At 44.7% G+C, this 24,196-nt stretch overlaps 1 protein-coding gene and 1 long non-coding RNA gene across 8 annotated transcripts; one reads left to right on the top strand and one right to left on the bottom strand.

Moving 5' to 3' along the window:
• Positions 1 to 117: 117 nt before the first annotated feature.
• Positions 118 to 19,283, bottom strand: LOC119257979 (uncharacterized). Of its 7 annotated transcripts, XR_008554031.1 has the most exons (7): positions 19,216 to 19,283; positions 12,301 to 12,372; positions 12,000 to 12,078; positions 6,413 to 6,572; positions 5,245 to 5,435; positions 1,870 to 2,003; positions 118 to 287 (listed from the first exon to the last, which is right to left on the bottom strand). It is a non-coding gene; the product is annotated as an uncharacterized LOC119257979 (long non-coding RNA). The 7 variants fall into 7 exon arrangements; XR_008554032.1 differs by lacking the exon at positions 12,000 to 12,078; XR_005128151.2 differs by lacking the exons at positions 5,245 to 5,435; positions 6,413 to 6,572; positions 12,000 to 12,078 and adding an exon at positions 18,519 to 18,707.
• An 873-nt stretch (positions 19,284 to 20,156) lies between these two features.
• On the top strand, positions 20,157 to 22,403 carry HMGB2 (high mobility group box 2). Its single transcript, XM_037526443.2, has 5 exons — positions 20,157 to 20,311; positions 20,641 to 20,807; positions 20,919 to 21,064; positions 21,136 to 21,310; positions 21,835 to 22,403. Exons 2-5 carry the CDS (start codon positions 20,658 to 20,660, stop codon positions 21,994 to 21,996), a joined length of 633 nt encoding a protein of 210 aa, XP_037382340.1. The 5' UTR covers positions 20,157 to 20,311; positions 20,641 to 20,657; the 3' UTR covers positions 21,997 to 22,403.
• Positions 22,404 to 24,196: the final 1,793 nt, after the last annotated feature.

The raw sequence follows: 24,196 nt of genomic DNA, 5'->3' as shown, positions 1-24,196 counted from the left end.
GTGTGCTCGCGCCTGCGTGCACGTGGGCTCGCGCTGGTGCCGGGCTGGGCTGGAGGCTCCAGAGGCTGCTGTGACAGCTGCACCTTCGCTCGACACAGCCATTACTGACCAGCAGGTTGGCCCTGTTTTAACAATCCCTTATTCAAACGAAAATACAAAGCAGTAGGGTTTTTTGAAAGTTCTTTTACAGTTGCAGAGCAAATTTAGTGATAGAAAATTAGTGGTGGGTGATGTTTTTTCATGCAAATTTAAAGCCATCCATTCATTTCCATCTGTGCGCTTCCATCCTGGGATATGGCAAAGGGAAAAAAAACGAAGTTAAAATATTGCACAAGTTAAGTGGGCAAGAGAAAGATGCTGAATGGTAAGTAATTTGTGTTGTTTTCTTAAGCTACTTTGTTTAGTAGGATGTCTGCTGGCCCTACGTAGCGATGGACTATGGTTATTGCTACTGAAAATCTGGATTGTTAAATTTAAAAACTGATTTTAGTTATTGGACAACTTTTAAGTACGTTTGGAACAATCTGGAAATGTATTTTTTCAGGTTAAATTTTCTGAAATCTGTAGTTAGCATCTGAAGACAGTGGAATTTCACAGTTCCTAGCAGAAATTTTAAAAGGATATTGAATAGCTTGCCAGTAAGTTTTACATTAGTTATATGTCGAAATAATCTTTTGTATATGCTGGCTTAAATAAAATATAATACTGAAGTAAATTTTACCTGTTTTTATTTCCTATGTGGCTACTGGAACATATAAAACTGCACCTGTGGTTTACATTATATTTGTGTTAGATAATGCTGATTTAAAGTACTAAAACACAGAATAAGGATATCATTTGTGGATATATTAAATGGTGAAAATGAGCAGGAAGGAAGGGCCAAGATGGTGGTCATTTCTCAAGAGGAAGGCCAAGGGATAGTTTTCCATAATGGTTTAACCATGCTTCTACTGTATTTGTAAATTTTATTTATTTTTTAAAAATCTGAAGCAAATATAACAGAATGTTGGATTTTCACATTTTTCCCTGTGCATTTATGGATTCATAAAATCATTTATATTGTTTAGTTTTTTCCCTAAAAAGTTAAAAACCTATTCTGCAAAATGTGACCGAATCAATTCGTGTTTTAGTTAAGTTTCATATGAATTTTACAAAAGTGATGAATTGTGGCTATGCCTCCTGTTTTCAAAAGATCCAATAAAACACTCACTTTTTTGCATAGTAGGATCTTTTTCTAGGTTCTGGGGATATAAATAATTGGGAGAAGGTCCTAGCCATTTTGGAGCTTGCTGTGTAGTAGGGAAGACTGTAACTTTGCAAATATATGATACATGCTGCTAGAGACTGAATGTGTTTCCCTCAAATTCATATGTTGACCCTAACCTGCAATGTGACATTTGGAGACAGTGTTAGGGCAATGATTAGGCCATGAGGGTGGACCCCTGATGAATGGGATTAGTGCACTCACAAGAGCTCAGCACAGAGCTCCCTCACCACTTCTGCTCTGTGAGGGCCAAGTGAGAAGAGAGCAGTCTGTGAACAAGAAGCAGACTTATCAGACAAAAATCTGCCAGACCTTGATGGTGGACCTCCTGGTCTCCATAATTATGAAAAATAAATACATTTTATTATTTGTAAGCCACTTGATCTATAGATTTTGTTGTAGTGGCCTAAACAAAGACACTTGTACCAATAAAAATTAGAGAAAAAATGTACAGAAAAAAATTAGAGTTTAAAGTGTACAGATATAGCACACAAGAAATGATGCATCTCTGACAAATAGAAAGCATTCCTAGAGTAGGTGACATGTAAATTCTCAATGCCTATCTTTTCGGTGATTCTCTTATTCAGACAAAGAAATTTTCATACCAATTTCCTTGTTTACTTCTACAAATCTTCATATTCAGGGCAGGTAAAAATTCCTTGCTCCAAGTGTAATTCACAGCCAAGGTTGGAATCTGGTTTAGGGAAATTTTAAACTTGTATAATTTGAGGGGTCGTCTCTAAGGAAAAGAGATATACCATTGTGAATGTTATATAAGGATATAACATTGTGAATGCAGAATAGGGACAGGCCTTTAAAGGGGTCTGTCCAAGTGACTGGAGCTTAAATTCAGTAGATTTATGGTCCACCTACTTCAAAGTAGACAATGTGGAAATACAGATTTATGAAACCTATGTTATAGGGGAATTGTTGATATCATCAAAATATTTGCTTTCTGAGAGGGTTCAAATATGATTCTTAAAAAAGTATTTTCTTCCCTTTCCTCTAGAGCTTTGCACATGATTGAATTTTTTTCTGGTTTTATTATAAAATAAGCAAATATATAATTTTATTTAATTTACAAAAATATATAAATTGTCCATAATCTTTACATGAATGTGATTAGGAAATTGAAATGAAAAGGTTATGTAAAAATTGACATCATGGAGTCATTTTAAAATGGAATTAGAATAGTCATTTCCGAGAAAGTGCCTTGCTGTCTCGTTACTTGAACCTTTGCACTGGGCGAAACTGAAATTTGTTTGAGAAACCAAGCAAACACTTGTTTAAGAAGTCATCCCATTCACAAGGACTGATGAACCTGGACTGATGATTATTGCTGAAGACAGAGTCAGCAGTCAGCTAGGCGTAACCAAGGGCAGTGGACTTGTTGGCTACACCCATGAATTCTTCACTTACCTCATCTTTGTCTCTTCTTTCAATAAAACTCCTACCTTTGGTACCTCCTCAGGACACTGTTTGGGTTTCTCCCTGTATCTTTAGTCCCTGAATTACAATACTTTGTTCCCAGTAAATGTACTTTGCCTTTTAATTGCAAGAAAGACTTTCTATGTTTTATCATCATGTATTGCATTTGATAGACTCAGTTCATCTACATTTATATACTATTTATTTGCTTATAATATTCTCTTATGTTTTTAATGTATGCAAGGTGTGCACTGCTATTTCTCTTCATTCTTCATATCAGTTATTTTGTGCTGTCTCTTTTTTTTTTTGCTCAATTACATCAATGTTTTTTTAAAAATTGATTTACGGGGCCTCCCTTGTGGCGCAGGTAGTTGAGCGCAGTGCTGCGAAGCTATCAGCAGCCTCTGCAGTGCTGGTTCGATCCCCACTGGCTGCAGAGCAACCCACATGGTGTGGCAGGCCTCTCCTGTCTCGCCCGATGCTCCCCTCAGCAATGTATTTCAGTCAGTCTGCCTGTTCTGTTCCCCGCTCTGTCTCTGGTGAATCCTCTCACCCTCCCGCACATCTGGCCTGTACCCCAGCTCTTGTATAATTAAATAAATCTTTCTAAAAAATTGATTTAATGGGGTCTCTCTCTCAAAGGACCACAAAATAATTATTTCTGTTTTAGCCATGGTATTTAAGATACACGATTCAGTCCAACTAGAGAAAGTGTTCTATACATAGCAACAGTGACTTAGATAGGCACATAATGAGGAACTAACATTCTTTAATTAGTTTTCTGATTATATTCTATACTTGGTCACTTTAGCTACTTTTAATATTCTCTGTTCTCTTGAAAATCTTCCTTCTCACCTGGTTGGCAAAACTCAACCTTGATTTAATCCATTCTTAGCTGACTGCCCCTTGCTCCGCAATGCCCTACCATAGGTCCTTCCCCATCTCTAACTAGTAGTCTCTGACCTCAAAAGAATGGAGGGACCCAGGCTCCTGACCCCTCCAGGAGGTGCCCTTCGCCCAGCCTGGGTAACAGGATGGCTCCAGGAAGGATGAGAGTTGAAGGGTCTATAGCTGTGCTGGGACATTGGTTCCCCTCTTCCCCACGCCCGGATCTACAGGAACTGCAGGCATCTACAGCAGCATGCTCACACAGGACCCCAGACAGGGCAGGCCCACCACTCGGTGCTGGAGCCCCCCAGAACCAGACCTGGGTGGGCATTGCCCCTGCCTCAGGGATAAATACCGACAGGCCCTCTGCTCACCACTATCTATAACGCCTGGCTTCCCGACCATCTGCCTTGCACAGCACGAGGAAGGGACTGTGCTGTCCCCAGCCCTGACAAGAGGGTTTGAGCAAGAAACGCTGGGAAGACGGCCAGTGGGGCGGACTAAATGGAGGCTGTTGGGAGGACACCACCACAGTGCACTTGGGCTGGTGGAAGCACAGTCCCCCCAAAGTACCAGGAAGACATGGTGCCCTGAGGTTGCTTGGTGGTGAGATGGGAAGTTTGCCAGGTAGAGGAAGGGGCTTCCATGCAGAGTGGGCATTGGGGTGTTGCAGTCAGGTGGGTCAGAACTTAAAGGGTTCAAGTATCATCTCAGGATTTATTTCTAGGGGCAATGAGAAACCCCATATGGGACATTTCAGGGCTTTCGAGGGGTCTGGGGAAGTAGTTCTGTAACCTCTTTGCTACCACTTGTCACTGTGCACACTACACTTCTGCATTCTGAGTCACCAGAGCACACCATGCTGTTTCAGGTCTCTGCTTTCATGCAGGCTGTTTCTTCCTCTGCTAGTTGCTATTCCTTTTTCTTCGCACTATCTATCCTATTCATCCTTGACACCCTTCTCTGGAATCATCTTATTTCTGAAACCATGCTTTTAGAAAATCAAGCGAACCAATTATATCCTACTGGTACTCCTCACCTGAGGTCTGAACCAATTTATAAGCAAGACCAAAAGGTAGTTCAGGAGGAGCACCATAACATCTCCTTCACATAGATGATGCTGGCACAGGGAGTGCATCTCCCCTCCTTAAGCAATAATAAAGAGCCCGGAAATAAGTAGACTCACCCACCAAACCACAGAAAGAACCACAGGCTTCCTTTCTCTTGCCACCTGGCAGGGAACAGAGCAGAAGAGCACGTGCCATCTAAGGCAGCAGGCTTCCAAGAAGAAGGGAAGGAAGGGGCAGGAAGAGAAAAGCCCATTGTCTTCCCAAATTCACCAGAGAGTTCTGCTCCCCACTCTGTCTCTGGTGATTCCTCTCACCCTCCGCACCTCTGGCCTGCACCCCAGTTCTTATATGCATAAATAAATAAATCTTCAAAAAAAAAAAACCATTCACCAGAAAAGTCACCTTCTCAGGGCAGGAGTGAGGGAGGAACTATAGGTTTTCCTCTTAGCCTCTGTGATTAGACTTTAAGCCTAGAGTCCCTCTGAGAAGTGCTTCTTTGACAGGAGCTCAGTGTTCAACCAGAATAATTTTGTCCCACTTTCTGTCTGCTCTTTCCCCTTACCAATCCTGATCGCCCCTCTTCTGTGGACTCACCTAGATCATAAAGTGTGTGGGGTCAGTCTGTCCCCCAAGAAGGTGCTGAAATGGATCAACCACTTGAATCAACTTCAAGGCCAATTCTGTGCCAAAGGCTGAAAATTCACTTTCTATTATCTATAGTTCTTACTGCAAATGATATCTGGCTGCATTGTGCAACAGAACAAGCAGAGATTCCTTGTTGATTTCTAATGAAAACATAAAAATACTTCAGGAATAAAAGCATAAAATAATTTCAGTAATAAAATACCAGCAATACACGGATGTGTTATATTTGAATGTAACCCGGGGCCTCCCTGGTGGTGCAAGGGGTTGCGCTCAGTGCTGTGAGGCTGTCTGCAGGCACTACAGCACAAGTTCGATCCCCAGCCAGGAAGCAACCCATATGGCGCAGAAGACCTCTCATGATTCACCCACTGCTCCTCTCAGCAGTGTATTTCAGTCAGTGTGCCTGTTCTGTTCCCCATGCTGTCTCTAGTGAATCCTCTCACCTCCCACACCTCTGGCCTGTACCCCAGTTATTGTAATCATAAATAAATAAATCCTTGAAAAAAAAAAAAAACCTGAATGTAAACTGCTGCCCATAATCAAATTCCCAAAGAAAAGTTCTTCTTTTTTTTTTTTTTTAAGATTTTATTTATACAAGAACTGGGGTACAGGCCAGATGCACGGGAGGGTGAGAGGATTCACCAGAGACAAAGCAGGGAACAGAACAGGCAGACTGATGAAATAAACTGCTGAGGGGAGCAGCGGGCGCGACAGGAGAGGTCTGCTGCACCATGTGGGACCCTCGCCGGCCAGCCTTGATTGAAACAGCACTGCAGAGGCTGTGGATAGCTTCACAGCACTGCGCTCAACTGCCTGCGCCACCAGGGGAGGCCCAGAAAACTTACTTTTGCAAGTAAACTCTCTTTAAAAAGAGGTGCTTCCCACTGCCCACACAAAGTCAATCTATATACCCTTAGAGATTGCAACTTCAGGTTCCCTATATTCTGATTTTTAAGGAAGAATCACTCTACTCCATCCTTTGAGATCTTAGATTTCTTAGATTACTTCAGACCTCAAAAGTTTTTCTGCTCTAGTAACAACAAAGATAATTTCCTTTGTTCTAGTGCCTTCCTTAAGGACACTTAGGTCCAGGTACATCTCCATTCCTCTTTTATACCTGTTTATCCTGGAACTTGAGAGCTTGTTTTCACATTTTACATCTTTCTAGTTTGTTTCCACAGATTTCTCTAAGAGGTTACATATTCTCCTAAGGAAACTTCTCTCCAAGGCAATTCACCTGTCTTCCTTTACTTTGTTTTTATTCCACTATTACTATTCTGAAAAAAAGATCGAAACACACTGGTCAAACCACCCTCACTTCTTGATTTTCTGAGCTCACCTAGTTCCTAAACACAATATTCCAAGGATAGTCATTTTAATTACCTTCTTAGTCTTTGGTTTTGTAACAATTCCATGGAATTGTCTCTCTAAGCCAAACCCGTAAGATGCATATAAGAACATCTTTATAATAAGAACATCTGCTATTTATTTATAAAAATCTTCTCCCCTTCCATGAATGAAGCTATAATTTGATTGTAGAATGACAGGTAAAGGCACGGCCAAATATATGGAATTAATGAATTAAAATCAATCCGATAGGGAGTGACCCTCAAAAATCTGTGGTAGAGCCACATGAATCCAGGAGATTAGTACGTACTTTATTTTCTCTTTTAGCTCTGCAAGTCAATAAGAATATACATACGATGGATAGGACTTAGATATGCCCATCCACGCTGTCTAATTAGGACTAGCAGTAACAATTTAAAGGTGGAAGGTCAAACTTTAGTTCTTCATAGGACGCAAAATCTGGGTGCTCAGTTGCTGACCTGAAATCAGGCTAAACCTCTCATGTCTGATGGGTCTGCAGAGGGCAAGATTCCCTTTCCCCTCTACGCCTATCCCTGCATGTGAGAGTGTCCACAGCCTGTAGAAACCTGCTACCTCCCCACAAGGTGCTGCTGTTGGCTCTCTGAGATTTGTATTTGCTACGGAACACCTGGCCTTCACTTTACTGAGGTCTCCACAGGTCTTTTTTTTTTTTTAAAAAAAGGCCTGTTAAATAATATGAAACAATTGGAAAATAAGACCTAAGACATCACATAGTTTTGCTGAGTCAAACTTGACCTGTGAAGCTGGGGCTTTGCTTATTTAGGCTAGCCGGCAAGGCCCACCTGTATCTGTTGGATCTAATCATCTTTTTAAAGATGTTCTCTTTGCTGAGACGCATATGTTTTGCTTAATGGCTAGCAGAGACCTCTAAAAGGCGCTTTTTGTATATCACTGTAAATTCTAGAGCCCACCAAAATAGTGGTGAAAGACCACTATGATCTCTAAGTTTTAAAGTCACTCAGAGAGCACAGCAGTTAAAAGCAAACAGTTTAAGTGTAAAAAACCTACCACATTGTAGAGTATAAACCTCAAAGGATAAGGTAAAGAATTCACATGGCTGTGCTTACTAAATCACTGAGAAAATTTACCTTACCAGCTCACTCCAGAAGTCTCAATCCCTCTGTGTTTCATCTCCCATCCACCTCACTTTTTGTCTTATGATGATTTAAGTCAACGCACCAGACTGGGGACCTTAAAGACACCTGTTAAATGTGGGCCTCCTTGGTGGTGCAAGGGGCCAGGGAGCTGACTCACATGGTGCAGCAGACCTCTCCTGACTCACCTGCTGCTCCCCTCAGCAGTGTATTTCAGTGGATCCTCCTGTTAGTTCTCTGGTGAATAGTGAATCCTCTCACACCCCCGCACCTTTGGCCTACACTCCAGTTCTTGTATGTATAAATAAATCTTTCTAAAAAAAAAGGCCTGGGGCCTCCCCGGTGGCGCAGCGGTTGAGCGCTGGGTTGTGAAGCTGCCCGCAGCCTCTGCAGCGCCGGCTCGATCCCCGGATCCCCGGCTGCTCGGCTGCTCCCCGGCCACCGGAGGAGGGTCCCACATGGCGTGCAGACCTCTCCTGCCACCCGCTGCTCCCCTCAGCAGTGTACTTTGGTCCTTCTGACTGTTCTGTTCCCCGCTCTGGCTCTGGTGAATTCTCTCATCCTCCCGCGTTTCTGACTGTACCCAGTGCTTGTATAAATAAATAAATAAATAAATCTTAAAAAAAAAAAAAAAAAAAAGGCCTGTTAAATAATATGAAACAATTGGAAAATAAGACCTAAGACATCACATAGGGAAATTAAATATCTTCGCTGTTGTAATGAAATAGAGAAATGACTTATATAGTTGGCAACTGAGCTTCCTAGTACTAAAGCCCAGAATTAGAGAGCTAACCTTTCAACCAAAAGGCATATCCACACAAGCACTTATATTGGTGTTGGATAGGGTGGCAGAGGGGGCATCGAGGGATTCCTTAGATAGTTCCCCTATTTTCTGCTATCCTGGCAATGCATTACAGGAAGTAATTTTTGGAGGAAAATAAAAATACCCAAAGTATTTTGTCCCTCATTATGCTGAAAGCTGCAATCATACTTCCCTCTTTTACATGGAAGGATAAAAAAGTCCATTTTGGAAGCTGGGGACTGCTTTCAAGATCAATCACTGCTATTAAGAAATTGATTTATTCAATTAACTGAGAATTTTTGAGATTTATTTATTTGTGCATATAAGAACTGGAGTGTAGGCCAGAGGTGAGGGGTGGGGAGAGGATTCACCAGAGTCAGAGTGGGGAGCAGAACAAGCAGACTGAAATGCACTGCTGAGGGGAGCATCAGGTGAGACAGGAGAGGTGGGCTGCACCATGTGGGTCAGCTCCCTGGCTGGGGTTCAAACTTGTGCTGCAGTGGCTGGTGATAGCTTCATAGCTCTGTGTCCTTAAACACTATACCACTAGGGAGGCCCCTCAATTAACTGAAATTTACAGACACATATATGCTAAACACACTATTAAAGGAGAACAGAAGCAGCATGTCTCTGACCTCTTGGAGTCTAGTTGAGGCCATGAATACTAAAGTAATAAGCAAATACACTTGCTATTACAGATAGTGATGAATGTTATGAAAGTTGGCTATTACATTTAAACTGAAATCTGAAATGAAAGAGCCAATGATGATGAGAAAGGGAGAGCATTCTAGACAGCAGGAATAGCTGGTGCAAGAGTATTGAGCCCAAAAAGATTTTGGTGTGTTTTAGGAATGAAAAGAAAGTGAACAGGTGAGTGGTAGGGGATGAAGTTAGAGATGGGAAGAAGGCAGGTTACACAGGCCTTGTGTGCAAGGGTGAAATGTTAATCTTATCTGAAATGTCGGCCATCGTAAAGTTTCATCTGGGAAGTGATTGATCCAAGTTTTGAGATAATTCTCCCTATTCTGCGGAGGATGGATTATTAAGACTAAGAATTCCTGGAATCAGGGAAACCGGTGCAGAGTCTGTACCTGTACTCTGGGTAAGAGATTATTTTGTGTGGCCTCCCCTGGTGGCACAGGCGGTTGAGCACCACACTGTGAAGCTGTCCACAGCCTCTGTAGCACTGGTTCGATCCCCGCCGGCCAGCGAGGGTCCCACATGGCGCACCCGCTGCTCCCCTCAGCAGTGTATTTCTTCAGTCTGCCTGTTCTGTTCCCCACTCTATCTCTGGTGAATCCTCTCACCCTCCTGTGCATCTAGCCTGTACCCTGTTTCTTGTATAAATAAATAAATAAATCTTAAAAAAAAAAGAGATTATTGTGGTTTGAACTCACATGATCGTAGATATGAAAATAGTACAGAGATTCAAAATCTATTCTGGAGGGAGAACCGAGGCTGCTTTTGAATATGGCTGAGCCAAGCAAGGTGGTGTGCAGCACAGCATGCTGAACTGGTTATGCACATTAACTTGGCATCTGGAAAGTTATCATCTCACTCATGGGTCCCGGTTATACAGCCCTACCGAACTCATGTAGGTGGAAGTTTTAAAAGATCAAAGTGAGCATTGGAGGAGAGAACAGGTAGAAAGCTGAGGTGAATAATGTGATCTTTCCTTATAGAGGAATCCAGATGGATTAAAACTAATCTGGCCAAACACTGCTGCTCATATGTGTTTTCTGATGAGTTACTATCTCAAGCAATTTACTCCAGAAATAAAAGTACTTGTATTGTGGTTGCTATGCAAAAGGAAAAAAAAAAATGCTATTTATTAAGTAATGAATCACTGGCCGCCTGTAACTGAATACCTATTCAATAGTGTTACTAGTTTATTTTTCTAAAATAAGAAGATTGAGAGAAGATGGCTAATGGTATTGCTTTAGAAACTCAAATGTTGGGTTTCACATCAAGGAATGTGCCTTTCTCTTCTGCTACTCAGAGTAGCATTCTCGTGGTTGATTTGAACAAGGTATATATATATTTTTTAAAAATTTATTTATTTATGCATACAAGAGCTGGGGTACAGGGGTGGGGGGTGTGAGAGGGTTCAGCAGAGACAGAGTGGGGAGCAGAACAGGTGGATCCACTGAAATACACTGCTGAGGGGAGCAGCGGGTAAGTCAGGAGAGGTCTGCTGCACCATGTGGGTTCCTCCATGGCCGGCCCTGGCTTGATATCGTGCTACAGTGGCAGCTGATAGCCTCATAGGCTGCATCTTAACCCCTTGCGCCACCAGCGGGGCCCGAACAAGGTATATTTAAAGGTAAGACTGGAGAATGGTTACTGGGTGGGCAACAATTATCTAGAATAAACTAGATATTAAAAGAATGAGAGAAGGAATAGACCAAGGCCACACCTTTACACTTATTGAAACATGAAAAATTCTTTTAGATGTTAGTAGAAATGAGTTATTGATCTTAATGACAGTTTAAAAATAATCCCATCTTTTATAAATCTAGGAAATGTAATATGTTCACATACTACAAATTCATTCAGTAAACAAATTCACTCAGTAAATATTTGAGCTACGATGTGGTATATATTCTGTGCCTTCAAGAAATTTCCAAACAATTCTGTGTGTTTTATGTTCTATTTTATAAAGTCTCATAGGCATTCTTTTTTGAAGTTATAACAACTCTGTGTGCAGTTAATTTTTATCTGACAAAGAAATTAAGAGTGGTAGACCCTGTAGATCTGCTAATACTGCTCCCAACTACATTTCAGTGTTTCCAGGCAGATTTATGGCTTCAGAATCTGCCTTTCTCTGCCTGGGGGCTTTCTCTCAAGTCTGGAAGGCAGCCCCGTTCCTGTGTAGTCAGGGAATTTGGAAGTGCCTGGGAATTATCAGCCTCCTCTCTCAGCAGCCCTCACTGACTGGATTTGTTATATAAATACCCAGCTCTCTAGCCCTTCAGGTGGGATAACTTTGAGGCTTGTGCTGGACAGTCTCAGAGTTTTCCCGTGGGATTATGTTCAGGTCATTACCAATGGTAACCGGCTTGATAAGATCCCCTTTATTTACAGCCTTCCCTTCTTTGTCTCACTTCCCCCACTCCTACCAGCGTTTCCTGACCCCTCCTGTTAACTACCTGCACTCAAATCTAGTCTTGGGATTAGAGGGGCGTTTTCACAAGGTTATTTCCCCAATACCCGGCCCTCCGCTCAAGTGCTTGGTTCACTGGGTGGGCACCTGATTTAAGCCAAGCCAGCTGGAATACTTCCCAGGGAATTTTGTTCATTCTGAAACAAGGGAAAAAGAGCACTCTTGGTGGTGGTTTTTTGTTGTTTTTTTTTGTTGTTGTTGCTTTTTTCCTGTCTCTGAATTTCCAGTATATCTAAGCAATATTTTGGAGACTCACAGGCTTAAATGTTTTCATGAAGTTACTGTGTTTTAGGATGCTGCAGTGGCAAGAGGCATACGCAGGGTGGGAAGCAGCGCTGGCAGTGGAAGAAAATAGGTTCCATTAGAGCTTGGAGATAAACCCACTCTCTGAGTAGGAACTTAAGGACCTCAGGAGGGAGGCGGGCTTGAGAAATACACATGCTTTAGGCCAAAGCTTGACAGCCCCCCCCCATTAAGGCTCCTTTACATTTGCATGGAGTTATTTGACTTCAGTTGGGGGATTTTGAGAATAGACTTGTTTTTGATCTCATACTCACCAGGGAGAGCAGACTCTTGATTGTGTGGTTATTCTACGTTTATTCCATTCCCAAGATCCTTGAGATGACAACCTGCCCAAAACCAAAACCAAAAAAAATGTGGGCATGAGATATGCCTAGAGGTTACGGGACAGAATTCTGCTGTGTCTGTACTAGGGTTTGATGACTGTCCAGCGACTTGGTTTATGAAATTCCTAGAATGACTGTTGAACTTTTCAACAAAATTAAGTCACCTCTTCAATTTTCACTATCCTTTAAATTTTCAGTTTGTCCCTCTAGATGTAAATACTTTATTAGTCTGATCTTCACATTTTAGTTATTAAGAATTCTAGGCTTTAGGGCCTCCCTGGTAGAGCAAGGGTTTAAGATGCAACCTATGAAGCAATCCACAGCCTCTGCAGCACGAGTTTGATCCTGGCCGCCCAGCAAGGGTCCCACATGGCACGGCAGACCTCTCCTGGAGTCTCACCCGCTGCTTCCCTCAGCAGTGTATTTCAGACAGTCTGCCTGTTCTGTTCCCCACTCTGTCTCTGGTGAATCCTCTTATCCCCCGCATCTCTGGCCTGTACCCCAGCTCTTGTATGCATATATAAATAAATCTTAAAAAAAAAAAGAATTCTAGGCTTTATATTTGAATGGTATTTCTACAAATATATCTGAAAATCTCTATTGTTTGTGAATTTATTTTTAGATACAATCAAACCAGTAAGTATTATAGCAACATTTTTTAGGGAGTAAAGTTGTAAATATTTCATTTTTATATTTTCTATACTGGAATTTACAATATTTAGTCATTCCCAAACGTAGGTATAAGATCAGCATGGTACTAGGATATCACAAATTTACTTTAGCTGGAAACACCTACAAAAAATAGATAAAAATTTTCCAAAACATTTACAAAAGAATTATTTTCCTATTGTAAGAAAGCAATAGATATTTTGCTAAATATGGGCCCACTGAACAATGCTAGTATGAGAGCTGCTGACACTCTTAACCACTATTTCCCAAAATAGCTTTGTTGTATTCATTTCCTCACAAGTGATCCCTATATTTTCATACTGCTAAAATCTAAATTGTTGTTGACTGTTTTGAACGCGGGGTTCTGCAAATGAAAAATAAATCACTGGTGTTTTTTTTTTAAGTTTTATTGGGGTGTGCTTACATATCATAAATTTCACCTATCGTATGTGCACAGTTCAGTGATTTTTTTTAGTGAATTGATACATTTGTGCAACTCACACCATAATCCAGTTTTAGAACATTCCTTCACCTGGAAAGTTCCATCATGCCTATGCCGTTAGTTCCTATTCCCTCCTCCAGCAATAGGGTCATCACTGTTCTTTCTATGTCTATATACTTGATTTTCTAGACATTTTCGATCTCTGGAATCACACAATATGTTGTTTGTGGCTTCTTTCACTTAGATTAACATTTAAGGGTTCCACCATGTGTAGCTTGTATCAGTGCTTATTCCTGTTGCCTCCTCCTCTTTTTTTTTTTTTTATTTTTTAAAGATTTATTTATTTATATAAGCACTGGGTACAGTCAGAAGCATGGGAGGGTGAGAGAATTCACCAGAGCCAGAGCCGGGAAAAGAACAGGCAGACTGACAGACGAAGGACACTGCTGAGGGGAGTAGCGGGCGGCAGGAGAGGTCTGTCGCGCCATGTGGGATCCTTGCTCGGTGGCCGGGGATCGAACCAGCGCTGCAGAGGCTGCGGGCAGCTTCGCAACCCAGCGCTCAACCGCTGTGCAACCGGGGAGGCCCTATTTGACCTTTTTTTTTGACCATTACAAGTAATACTGCTATTAAATATTTACATTATTTTTTAAATGGACATAGGTTTTATTTCTCTTGGGTAGATGCCTATGTGTGGAATTGCTGGGTAACTATGTTTAAATTTTGAGAAACCACCAAAATACTTTCTATAGTGACTATACTTTTACATTCCCACCAATGATATGTGAGTATTCCACCTTTTCCACATATTCACCACTTGCTATTTTTGTCTTTACTATACTCATCCTAGTGGTTGTGGAATGGTATCTTATTGTAGTTTGAGTTTGTATTTCCCTAATAATGAATGACATTAAACATTTTCATAAGCTTAGTAGCTATGATATAGACTTTCTAGCACAAATTTAAAACCCAGTTAGTACGTATGGGATGAACCTTTGCACATGCACATATCTGCATATGCATGCGCACAAGTATGTAACTAGAACCCCCATCATATTATAGCATGCCTGGTATGTTAAGGTTTTACACAAATCGTTACTTTTATCAATTTCTGAACAAGGAAAGATCCTTGCTTAAGAAGACTACTGGCAATGAGTTCTCTCAGCTTATGTTTGTCTGAAAGCATCTTTACTTAATTCTTGAAAGATTTTCCCCTGGATATAGAAGTCGAGGTAAGCAAGACGGTTTTTTTTTTTTCCTTTTTCCCTTCAGCAAATTAAAAATGGCATTTATGTCTTCTGAACTTATGTTTCATCTGTTTTAAAGTCTACATTAAGACATTCTTTTTTCAAAATTGACTGTTTTTCCTCTGGTTCTTTAAGATTTTTCTCTCTCTCTAGTGTTCAAGTTTTTAATTTTGATATGCTCCAGATGATATCTTCTAGAAGAGGACACTGACCTTCTCTCTACTAGGCAGAATCAAGCCTTCTAACCAGTAGAAGGATAAAAGTTTGATTCCCTGGATCCAACAGAGAGATTGAGCGATATGTATTCAGACTGGACTGTAAAGATTAAGACCCAGTTCACCTCTGGCTTATTCCTCTGGCTTCTGATTAAGGGCATGGCAGTCTTTGTCTCCTGAAGGACTATAAAATTGATTCATTTCTGCTCATTGAAGGTTTTGAGTTTTTCTCTCTAAATTCCTTCCACAGAGCTTCAAAATGTGGCAAATGTCTTCAGGAGACCAGTCTCCATTTGTAGCAGACCCTCTCCTTCTAGTTAGAATTTTGTATACAAAACACTATGAAATGCTCAGAGATTTCACCTTGTTAGAAACTTCTGGCACAACACTCTAGACTCCCATACCGTATACCTCTGAGTTCAGCACATCTCTGTGGGAAATAGATCGCTATGCATATTTAGGGGTCTTCCAGCTTATCACTGATTGTGCTAACCCCACACAACTATCAAAAGTTTGCTGGATTCTCTTTCCTTTGGTAAAAGAAAATCTGGGCCAAGTCAGATTGCTTCTCAGTTCCAAGTTTAACACCTACACACTGTTCTCAAAAATCATCACACCTGGGGACCTCCCCTGGTGGCGCAGCGGTTGAGCACTGGGTTGTGAGGCTGACCGCAGCCTCTGCAGCGCCAGTTCGATCCCCAGCCACCGGCGAGGGTCCCACCAAAAAAAAAAAAAAAAAAAAAAATCATCACACCTGGGAAGAGCTCTTCCCTGTCTGGAATTTTAGTTTGAAGTATTTTCTGATTGCTTCAGTGGATTTAAAAAATACCTTTGCAAGGTGTCCTTTCGAAAGTGAATAACTTTACTAAGACATTTGTTCATAATGATGCACAAAAATAGTTGATTTTTTTAGAAATCAAAACTATTTTCTGACCATTTCTTTTTTTTTTTTAATTCTTTTTTTTTTTTTTTAAGAGGCATGTATTTTATTCATTTATTTGTTTATACATGCACTGGGTACAGTCAGAAGTGCGGGAGGGTGAGAGAATCCACCAGAGCCAGAGCGGGGAGCAGAGCAGGCAGAAGGACCAAAGTACACTGCTGAGAGGAGCAGCGGGCCGCAGGAGAGGTCTGCGCGCCATGTGGGACCCTCCTCCGGTGGCCGGGGAGCAGCCGGGGATCGAACCGGTGCTGCAGAGGCCGCGGGCAGCTTCGCAACCCAGATCTCAACCGCTGCGCCACCGGGGAGGCCCTATTTTCTGACCATTTCTCATTGAAGAGGTCAATAACAAAATGAAAGGCTTTCATTATTTTTTTTAGCCTGCACTTTCATTTCTTCAAAACTATATTGTTGAATTACATCATTAAAATGAATCTCTGGAGTGAGTGGGTATATAGTCAGGACTCAGAATCAGTGAGTTTCCTCCAAGAAGTTCTGTCTGTTTAATAATACTCCAGTGTGCTATCCTTCCTCTCACTGCCTTCGAAACCATTTAAAACTATTAAACTTCAATATAGGACTTTGAGAAACTAGTATGTGTGGAGAGTAGTTTTCCGTTTTTTACATTAACTTGAGAGAACAATTATTTTATATGCAACTAAGTTTATATTAAATTTTGGTTAACTGAATGTCTCTTTGCTCCAGGATTTTCTAATTTGATAATCAGATTGTGAAAAGTACAAATTTTTAGGTTAACTGACTGAACAAATGATATTCAATAGCTAGAACCCAGATCATTTCTACACAATTTTGTCAAATTGACACTGCTGTAGATAAATTCCAAGTTTAGCCAAAGATTAGCTATTTATATATATATAGGACAGGGGACCTACTTTGGGAACTGCTTCAATCCTAACTCATAATAGTCTATTGTTAAATATTTATGCTATTATCACTTCTGAGATGCTAAACTCAGACAAAGTTTGGTAAATAGTGATATATTAGTTATTATGAGGGGCGGGGAGAGAGGGGAGAACCTGGTAAGATCATTTTTTTAAAAAAAGATTTATTTATGCATACAAGAGCTAGGGTACAGGCCAGAGGTGGGGGGGGGGTATGAGAGGATTCACCAGAGACAGAGTGGGGAGCAGAACAGGAGGATCTACTGAAATACACTGCTGAGGGGAGCAGAGGGTGAGACAGGAGAGGTCTGCTGTGCCATGTGGGTAGTTCCCCGGCCGGGAAACGAACTAGTGCTGCAGAGGCTGCGGACAGCTTCATAGGCTGTGTCCCAACCCCTTGCACCACCAGGGAGCCCCGTAAGATCATTTTACTGGAAGACCTAAATCGACAGCAATATTATGTGATCTAAAGTTTGCTCTATATAGATTAGGACAGCTATAAACTCTTACTTCATCAAATATTATTTTTAATGTAACTAGGTTCATAGCTAATTTGTGTTGTTATCTCCAAAAGATTTCCTGGGCCTCAGTGGCCTTGCTTAGGGCCAGCCCTGTTTGGCCGGACATTTACCCACAAGGGATGGGTAACTTTGAGTGTTTTATTGGAAAACTATTATCTTTACTTAATCTATGCACACTATCCTATTAAAGTTCTTTCACAGTAAGAGTATGCTTTGTCTTTATTCAGCCGTTGGCAGAACCTATTTAGAATGTGCAAGTTTCAGGGTCCCAGGGTGCCCCTCAGTCTGTACACTAACATTCACAGAATTACAGCATCTTACAGAGCTGAATGGCACCTTAGAGTAGCTCCCAGACCTCATTAACCAGTTTTGCCAATCAAAACCATAGAAATGTTGAGTGCACAATTCAAAATGATGAGTTTTGCTGGATTTCAGTTTGTACATTTTTTGTGAAGAACATAAACACTTTTTCTTATCTTTTAGAGAGATGCATCATTCTAATAAAAATTATCTTGGGAAATTATTTTTAGAGTATATGTAATTGATGTGTTCCTGAAAAAAAAAAAAGGGGTCTAAAGCTGAGTTTCAGAAATACAATCATATCTTCCTAGTTAGAACCATAATGAGATTAGAAATAGAATGACCTTGGTATTCCTCTTTATAGGGCATTTTAGTGTTCTGACAGTTACAAAAGTATGCTGAGTAATGCATAATAGTGGACCAGACCTCTTGTGTATTTAATCCATTTTTCCAGGGCTATATATGGGACTAGATTTTTCTTTATGCTACCAGGTGTGAGGTCCCCGTGCCTGCAGTTTTCACAAAAACAAAAAAGGGCTCTTCTGTCAGACTGTCTAGAGCTCACTTAAAAGAAACCTTATTTCACGGGCATCCCTGGTGGTGCAAGGGGTTAAGACGCAGCACTAGGAAGCTGCCCACAGCCTCTGCAGCACAAGTTTGATCCCGGGCCAGGGAGATACCCACATGGCGCAGCAGACCTCTCCTGACTCACCCACTGCTCCCCTCAGCAGTGTATTTCAGTCAATCTGTCTGTTCTGTTCCCCACTCTGTCTCTGGTGAATCCTCTCATCACCCCATACCATCTGGCCTCTACCCCAGTTCTTGTATGCATAAATAAATCTTTAAAAAAAAAACCTTATTTCATTTATCACTTTACTGTGATCCTCAATGTTAGTTCTACATCTGGAAGTACCTCCTGAGAATGAAGTCTTGGTGCCCATGGTCAATGCAGATGAGATACAGAAATGCTTTCCTGCTCCCCGTTGCGATGAGTTAAGAAGGGAAATTGGCCTCAGCTGAGCTGGTTTCTTCTGGGGGCTCTAAGGGAAGGTTCCACACCTCTCTCCTTAGGAGGTGGATGACCGTCTTCTCGCCCCACCTCCTGGCGCAGAAACAGTCGGTGTGAGCCCCACCCTAGTCCGGGACGACTTCATCCTAATTACCTCTGCAACGACTCAATTCTCAAACTGTACCATAAATGCACAGAAACCCCAGCCGACGAGGTAAATCACGTTATGTCACATTCCAGCAGCGACAGGCGCATCACCAGTGCGTCGTGGCTTTTAAATTTTATTTTTAAATTCAGTGCCATCGAGTCCGGGCACCATGTTGGGCGACCAACATCCATTTCCAAGGGAATTAAAAATATATATATTTGTACACGGGGCAAAAAAAAAATCTCTTAAAAAACTAGACTTTATTAGTAAATCTAGAGAATCAGCTGCCATGGAGAGGCCCCCGGCCAGGGGGTGCCCGGCCGCGGCGAGCCCCCGCGCAGGCTCCACGCTCCTCACAGCAACTGCCGGCGCTGCCGAGGGCCGCCGGGGCGAGCGCCCCCAGAGCCAAGCGCCCCAGAAAACCAGCGCCCGAGACGCCGCCGCGGGTCGTACCTGGGCCCAGCCGCGGAGACGCAGGAAGCCGGAAGCTGACACTCGGGGCGCGGCGGGCGCCCGGGGCCTCGGGCCGCGCCCCCCGCGAGCAGCCGGGCGAGGGGCGCGGCGGGCGGGAGCCGCCGGGGCTCCGGGGCGCCTCAGGGGCCCCCCGACGCCTCGCACCCTCTCGGAGGCGCAGCCGGGCGGGAGTGGCGGGCCGGCCGCGGCCGCCGCCGGGGACCCGGCGCCGAGGACGGGGCGGGGCCCGGGGGAGGGGGGACCCCGCCCGCCTGCCGCGGGGCGCCCGGGCTTAGCGCGCGGCTTTGACACCCGGGGCGAGGGGAAGGGTGGGGGGCCCGGGGCAGCGCCGGCGGCGGGAAACGCCCTCCCGGCGGGCGCGTCGCTAACCGCCTCAGCAGCCGGCCCGCCGCTTCCCGCGGTGCCCGCGCCCCAGCCTCCCCCCAGGGGTCGCTCTCGGCGCCCGGCAGGGGCGGCCCGGCGGGCAGGGTCCCCGCCGCGAGCCGGGAGCCGAGCGGCCGCGAGAGGAGGCGCGGGCGGGCGCCCTCCGTCCCCCGAGGGCCCGCGAGCGGAGCCGCCGCCGCCCGCCCCCGGGACCCGGCCCCCGCGGCCCCGCTCGGTATTTTTAAATCTGGCGGGGATTTCCCTCCCGGGCCAGCCACGCCCCCCGGCGGCCACCCCAGCCAGTCAGCGGCAGGCCCGCCATTTTTCAAACCCGTCGCTCGCCGCCAATCAGGGTCGAGCGCTGCATTCCTCCCCTGACCGGTTCTAACGGGTCTGGGAGTTAACGACCCGGGCGACCCACCGAACCTGCTAGGCTGAGGCTGGGGGGGCGGGCCCGGCGACACTCCGGCCAATCGGGAGCGTTCGTGGCGAGGGGGCGGGACCTGCCCGGGTTTGAATAATCCCCAGAACCAATCGGCGCGCCGGGGGCGTGCCCGGAGGCCCGGCTCGTCAAGTTGCCGTGGCGCGGAGAAGTCTGCAAAACAAGAGGCTGCGGGCAGCGTTAGCGAGAAACCAGTTCTCGCCGGAGCCCGCGGGAGGAAGCGCGTGTGGAGCCGCCGCTCGGCAGGACTCTGAGGAAAAGCTGCCCCAGGCAAGAATCCCCCCGGGCCGCCTGGGGTTCCTGGGCCTCCGTGCGCGCCCCGCTCGCCCCAGGCCCGCCCGGGCGCGGTGGTTCTCGGGGTTCGCGCCGGCGAGCGGAGTCGGGGTGGCGGGGCGGGAGGCGAGGCCGCCCCTGAGGGGGGCTCGCGGCGTGGAAGCCGGGCGGCCTCCCGCCCGGAGGGGGGCCCCGGGGGCGCTCGCGCCCCCCGCGGGGCCGGGCCGGGGAGGGCGGCGGCTCGGGGGGCCCGCGCGGGCGGGGCGCGGCGCGCGTTTGGGCGGGAAGCGGGGGCCGCGGCGCCCACCGCCCGCTGTCGCCGCCAGGTCGCGCCGCCGCCAGCATGGGCAAGGGAGACCCCAATAAGCCGCGGGGCAAGATGTCCTCGTACGCCTTCTTCGTGCAGACCTGCCGCGAGGAGCACAAGAAGAAGCACCCGGACTCGTCCGTGAACTTCGCCGAGTTCTCCAAGAAGTGCTCGGAGAGATGGAAGGTGCGCGGGGGGCGGGGGCCGCGGGGCGGGGGCCGGGGGGCGCGGAGGGGGCCCGGGGCGGGGCGGCGCCCCCCGCCCGCCGCCCTCAGCCCGCCGCCCGCCCGCCCGCAGACCATGTCCGCGAAGGAGAAGTCCAAGTTCGAGGACATGGCCAAGAGCGACAAGGCCCGCTACGACCGGGAGATGAAGAACTACGTGCCGCCCAAGGGCGACAAGAAGGGGAAGAAGAAGGACCCCAACGCCCCCAAAAGGCCGCCGTGAGTGTCCCCGCGGCCCCCCCCCGCCCCCACCGGCGCCCGGCGCGGCGTTAACCCTTGCTCCCCCGCAGGTCCGCCTTCTTCCTGTTCTGCTCCGAGCATCGCCCCAAGATCAAGAGTGAGCACCCCGGCCTGTCCATCGGGGACACGGCCAAGAAGCTGGGCGAGATGTGGTCCGAGCAGTCCGCCAAGGACAAGCAGCCGTACGAGCAGAAGGCGGCCAAGCTGAAGGAGAAGTATGAGAAGGTGCTTGTCTGGCCGGCGGGAGCGCGTTCGGCGGGGCGCGGGGTGCCTCGGCCGGGGCCCCAGCAGGTAGAGGCTGAGAGGCGCGCGCCCGGCAGGTAGCCCGCGCGCGCCCGCCAGCCATGTTCTGAGGAGACGCTCGGCGGGGCGCCTTCTGGGTGGCGGAAGCCGGGGCGCGGGTATTGTGTGGCGAGGTGCCCTGCTGGGCTCGCCGTGCGAGAAAACTCGAGGGCCGGGTGCCGGGTTTTGTGGACACAGCTGAGAGGTGAAGTGGGGGCGTGAGGTAAACGGATGTTGGTGGTGGAGGGACTGACGTCCGCGCGCGCGCAGCCCCGCTGTGCATCCCGAGCTCTCCAGAGCCGGGGCGCGACCGCTCCCAGCACCCAGCCCGCCTCTCTCTGAGAGCCCTGCGGACAGGCGCGGGGGTTATTGGTCAACACGCTTAGGTTGGTGGTGGACCGAGTGGCTTGTGCCGTTGAGCAACGAGGCCGGATGCTGATTTTGTTTTATTTTTTCCCCTCCTTCAGGATATTGCTGCATACCGCGCCAAGGGCAAGAGTGAAGCAGGAAAGAAGGGCCCTGGCCGGCCAACAGGCTCGAAGAAGAAAAATGAGCCAGAAGATGAGGAGGAGGAGGAGGAGGAGGAAGAAGACGAGGACGACGAGGAGGAGGATGAAGATGAGGAGTAAATGGCTGTCCTGTGATGGTGCGCGTGGCGTGTGCATGTGTGCTCGGCAACTGTTTTGCTAAGAATGTGAATTCAAGTGCAGCTCAATATTAGCTTCAGTATGAAAACTGTACAGATTTTTGTATAGCTGATAAAGATTCTTTGTAGAGAAAATACTTTTTTAAAAATGCAGGTTTGTAGCTTTTTGAGGGGCTACTACGTACAGTTAGATTTTAAAGCTTCGGATGTTGAATGTTTCTAAATATTTAATGGTTTCTTTAATTTCTTGACTTGTGTTTGGTAGCACAGCAAACTTGTAGGAATTAGTATGGATAGAAGATTTTGGGTTGTTTAGAATGTTACATTTTGGTTTTTTAAAAAAATTTTGTAATAAAATTGTGTATATTACTTCCGTTGTCTTTGTCTTATATGCTAGATTAATTTTTACTTCAAAAAAACAGTCTGGAACTATGTCAGCATCTTTTCTGCCCAGTTCTAGACAGTTAATTTAGGAAAAGGGTTAAAAGAAAGGCGTACATGCTCGTATTCCTATTTACAAGTGTTCTTTAAAATTCAGGTCTGAAATTTAATGAACTATATATAAAAACTTACGCAGCTTTGCAAAAGTAAGTTTTGTTCTTGACATTGCTGTTCATTTATTAGCTAGCTTGTCCCTTGGTTGTGGGTTTTTTTAAAAAATGAGTACTGTTAAGGCAAAGTTTTTCTGAGGCAGTAGATCTGATACAGTGAATTCACACCTAAAGGTGTATGTACAATTTTTAAAAAACAGTAAAAGTTTCTGTTGATGATAAAGTAGTTCAAGATAGAATACCAGAGTGAATTTTGAGTAATCTTTTAGAAATCAATATTGTCTTAAGTTTTAGAATTCTCAGTAACATAGAAAGCATTAAAAATGACTATTGTGATCTCTCCCCATAAAATAATCCAACGAGAATTTACTAGTGTTTATGGGATGGAAAATGATCAATGGAGGAAGCAGTTGCTTGTATTTAGGTTTAGGTAATTCTTGAATCATCACCAGAGATTATTAGTGAAAATTGACTATCTTTTGGCTCAATGACTAGAAGAAACCTATTAACTGATTTAATAGTTAAAGTTGACAAATCTTGGCTAAAAGTTATAAAATAGAAGTCAAGATTCTTATTACCAACTAGGGGAGCCTTGGTTGTCATTCTTCTGCCACATTTGGAATAAATATCTGGTAGGCGTTATTTAATTTTTAAGATACTGACATAAGTTTCGTTAAATAGAAGTAAGCTATTAGTGTAATAAATTACTAGGTCAAAGGGACCTCGAATATTTTGAGAATATGCGCCCCTGTGTTCTCTGCACTATTCACTAGCTAAGGTTTGGAAGCAGCCTAAATGCTCATCAACAGATAACTGGATTAAAAATGTATGTTCAATAAAGTACTTAGGAAGCGAAGGACAAATATTGGAGGGTTTATAACCGATGAAATACAAATAAAGAAAATGTACTAACATCACGACAAATAACAGACCCTAAAAAGTATGATTAGAGGAAGTAGGGAGAAGAAGGGGTAAGGGTAGAGGAAAGGCACTAAAACTGTCAGTGGGTGAGGCGAGGCTCATTTGCACAGAGCTGAAGCTGTACCTCTCCCCCCTAATTTATCTGGTAAGTCAGTGGTAAATCAGTAACATCTTAAAAACAAATGGACCTCAAGAAAATCTTCAAACCTCAATAAGAGTTCTCTACTACTCATTCGAATGGCTATGCATTCAAATTTGGAATTTTCACTGATCATAAAGTGAAGGTTAGAAAATATTTTCTAGTGTTATGTGATGCTAGAAAAATTGGGGTAATTATTTCAGAGACATTCCCAGGTTAGACCCCAGTCCCCCAGCCCTACAAAACACTAGCCGTACCGGCTTCTGAGCTTATTTCTCCCCATTTGTAATGAGGGGTCAATACCTACTTAGCAGTTTCAGTGATTAAATGACCATGGTAGAAAGTATCTGAAACCACCTAGTACATAGAAGAAATGGAGTTTTTGATTGAAATAGATTAAATCTGTTTCCTTAAGCATTTGGAAATGGGTGGAATGTTATCAAATGGGAGACCTGACAATCTGAATTTTCCCAGGGCAGGTAACAATAAAATGCAACTTTCATTTATGCCTTAATTTTCAATGCACATTTTTCCAATAAAGATAAAATGGCTTTTATAAAGAATGAGAACAA

Source organism: Talpa occidentalis, unplaced genomic scaffold (assembly GCF_014898055.3).
Source record: "Talpa occidentalis isolate TD23 unplaced genomic scaffold, MPIMG_talOcc4v2.1 talOcc4.4, whole genome shotgun sequence".
NCBI classification, from domain to species: Eukaryota; Metazoa; Chordata; class Mammalia; order Eulipotyphla; family Talpidae; genus Talpa; species Talpa occidentalis.
The sequence above is the reverse complement of the archived record's forward strand: the minus strand, read 5'-3'. Positions and strand labels throughout refer to the sequence as shown.

Excerpts from the sequence above, each read along its gene's own strand:
- HMGB2 (XM_037526443.2), top strand. The coding sequence starts at position 20,658 with ATGGGCAAGGGAGACCCCAATAAGCCGCGGGGCAAGATGTCCTCGTAC. Across the intron at positions 21,065-21,135 it reads AACGCCCCCAAAAGGCCGCC|GTCCGCCTTCTTCCTGTTCT; the intron begins GTGAGTGTCCCC and ends GCTCCCCCGCAG. Across the intron at positions 21,311-21,834 it reads TGAAGGAGAAGTATGAGAAG|GATATTGCTGCATACCGCGC; the intron begins GTGCTTGTCTGG and ends CCCCTCCTTCAG.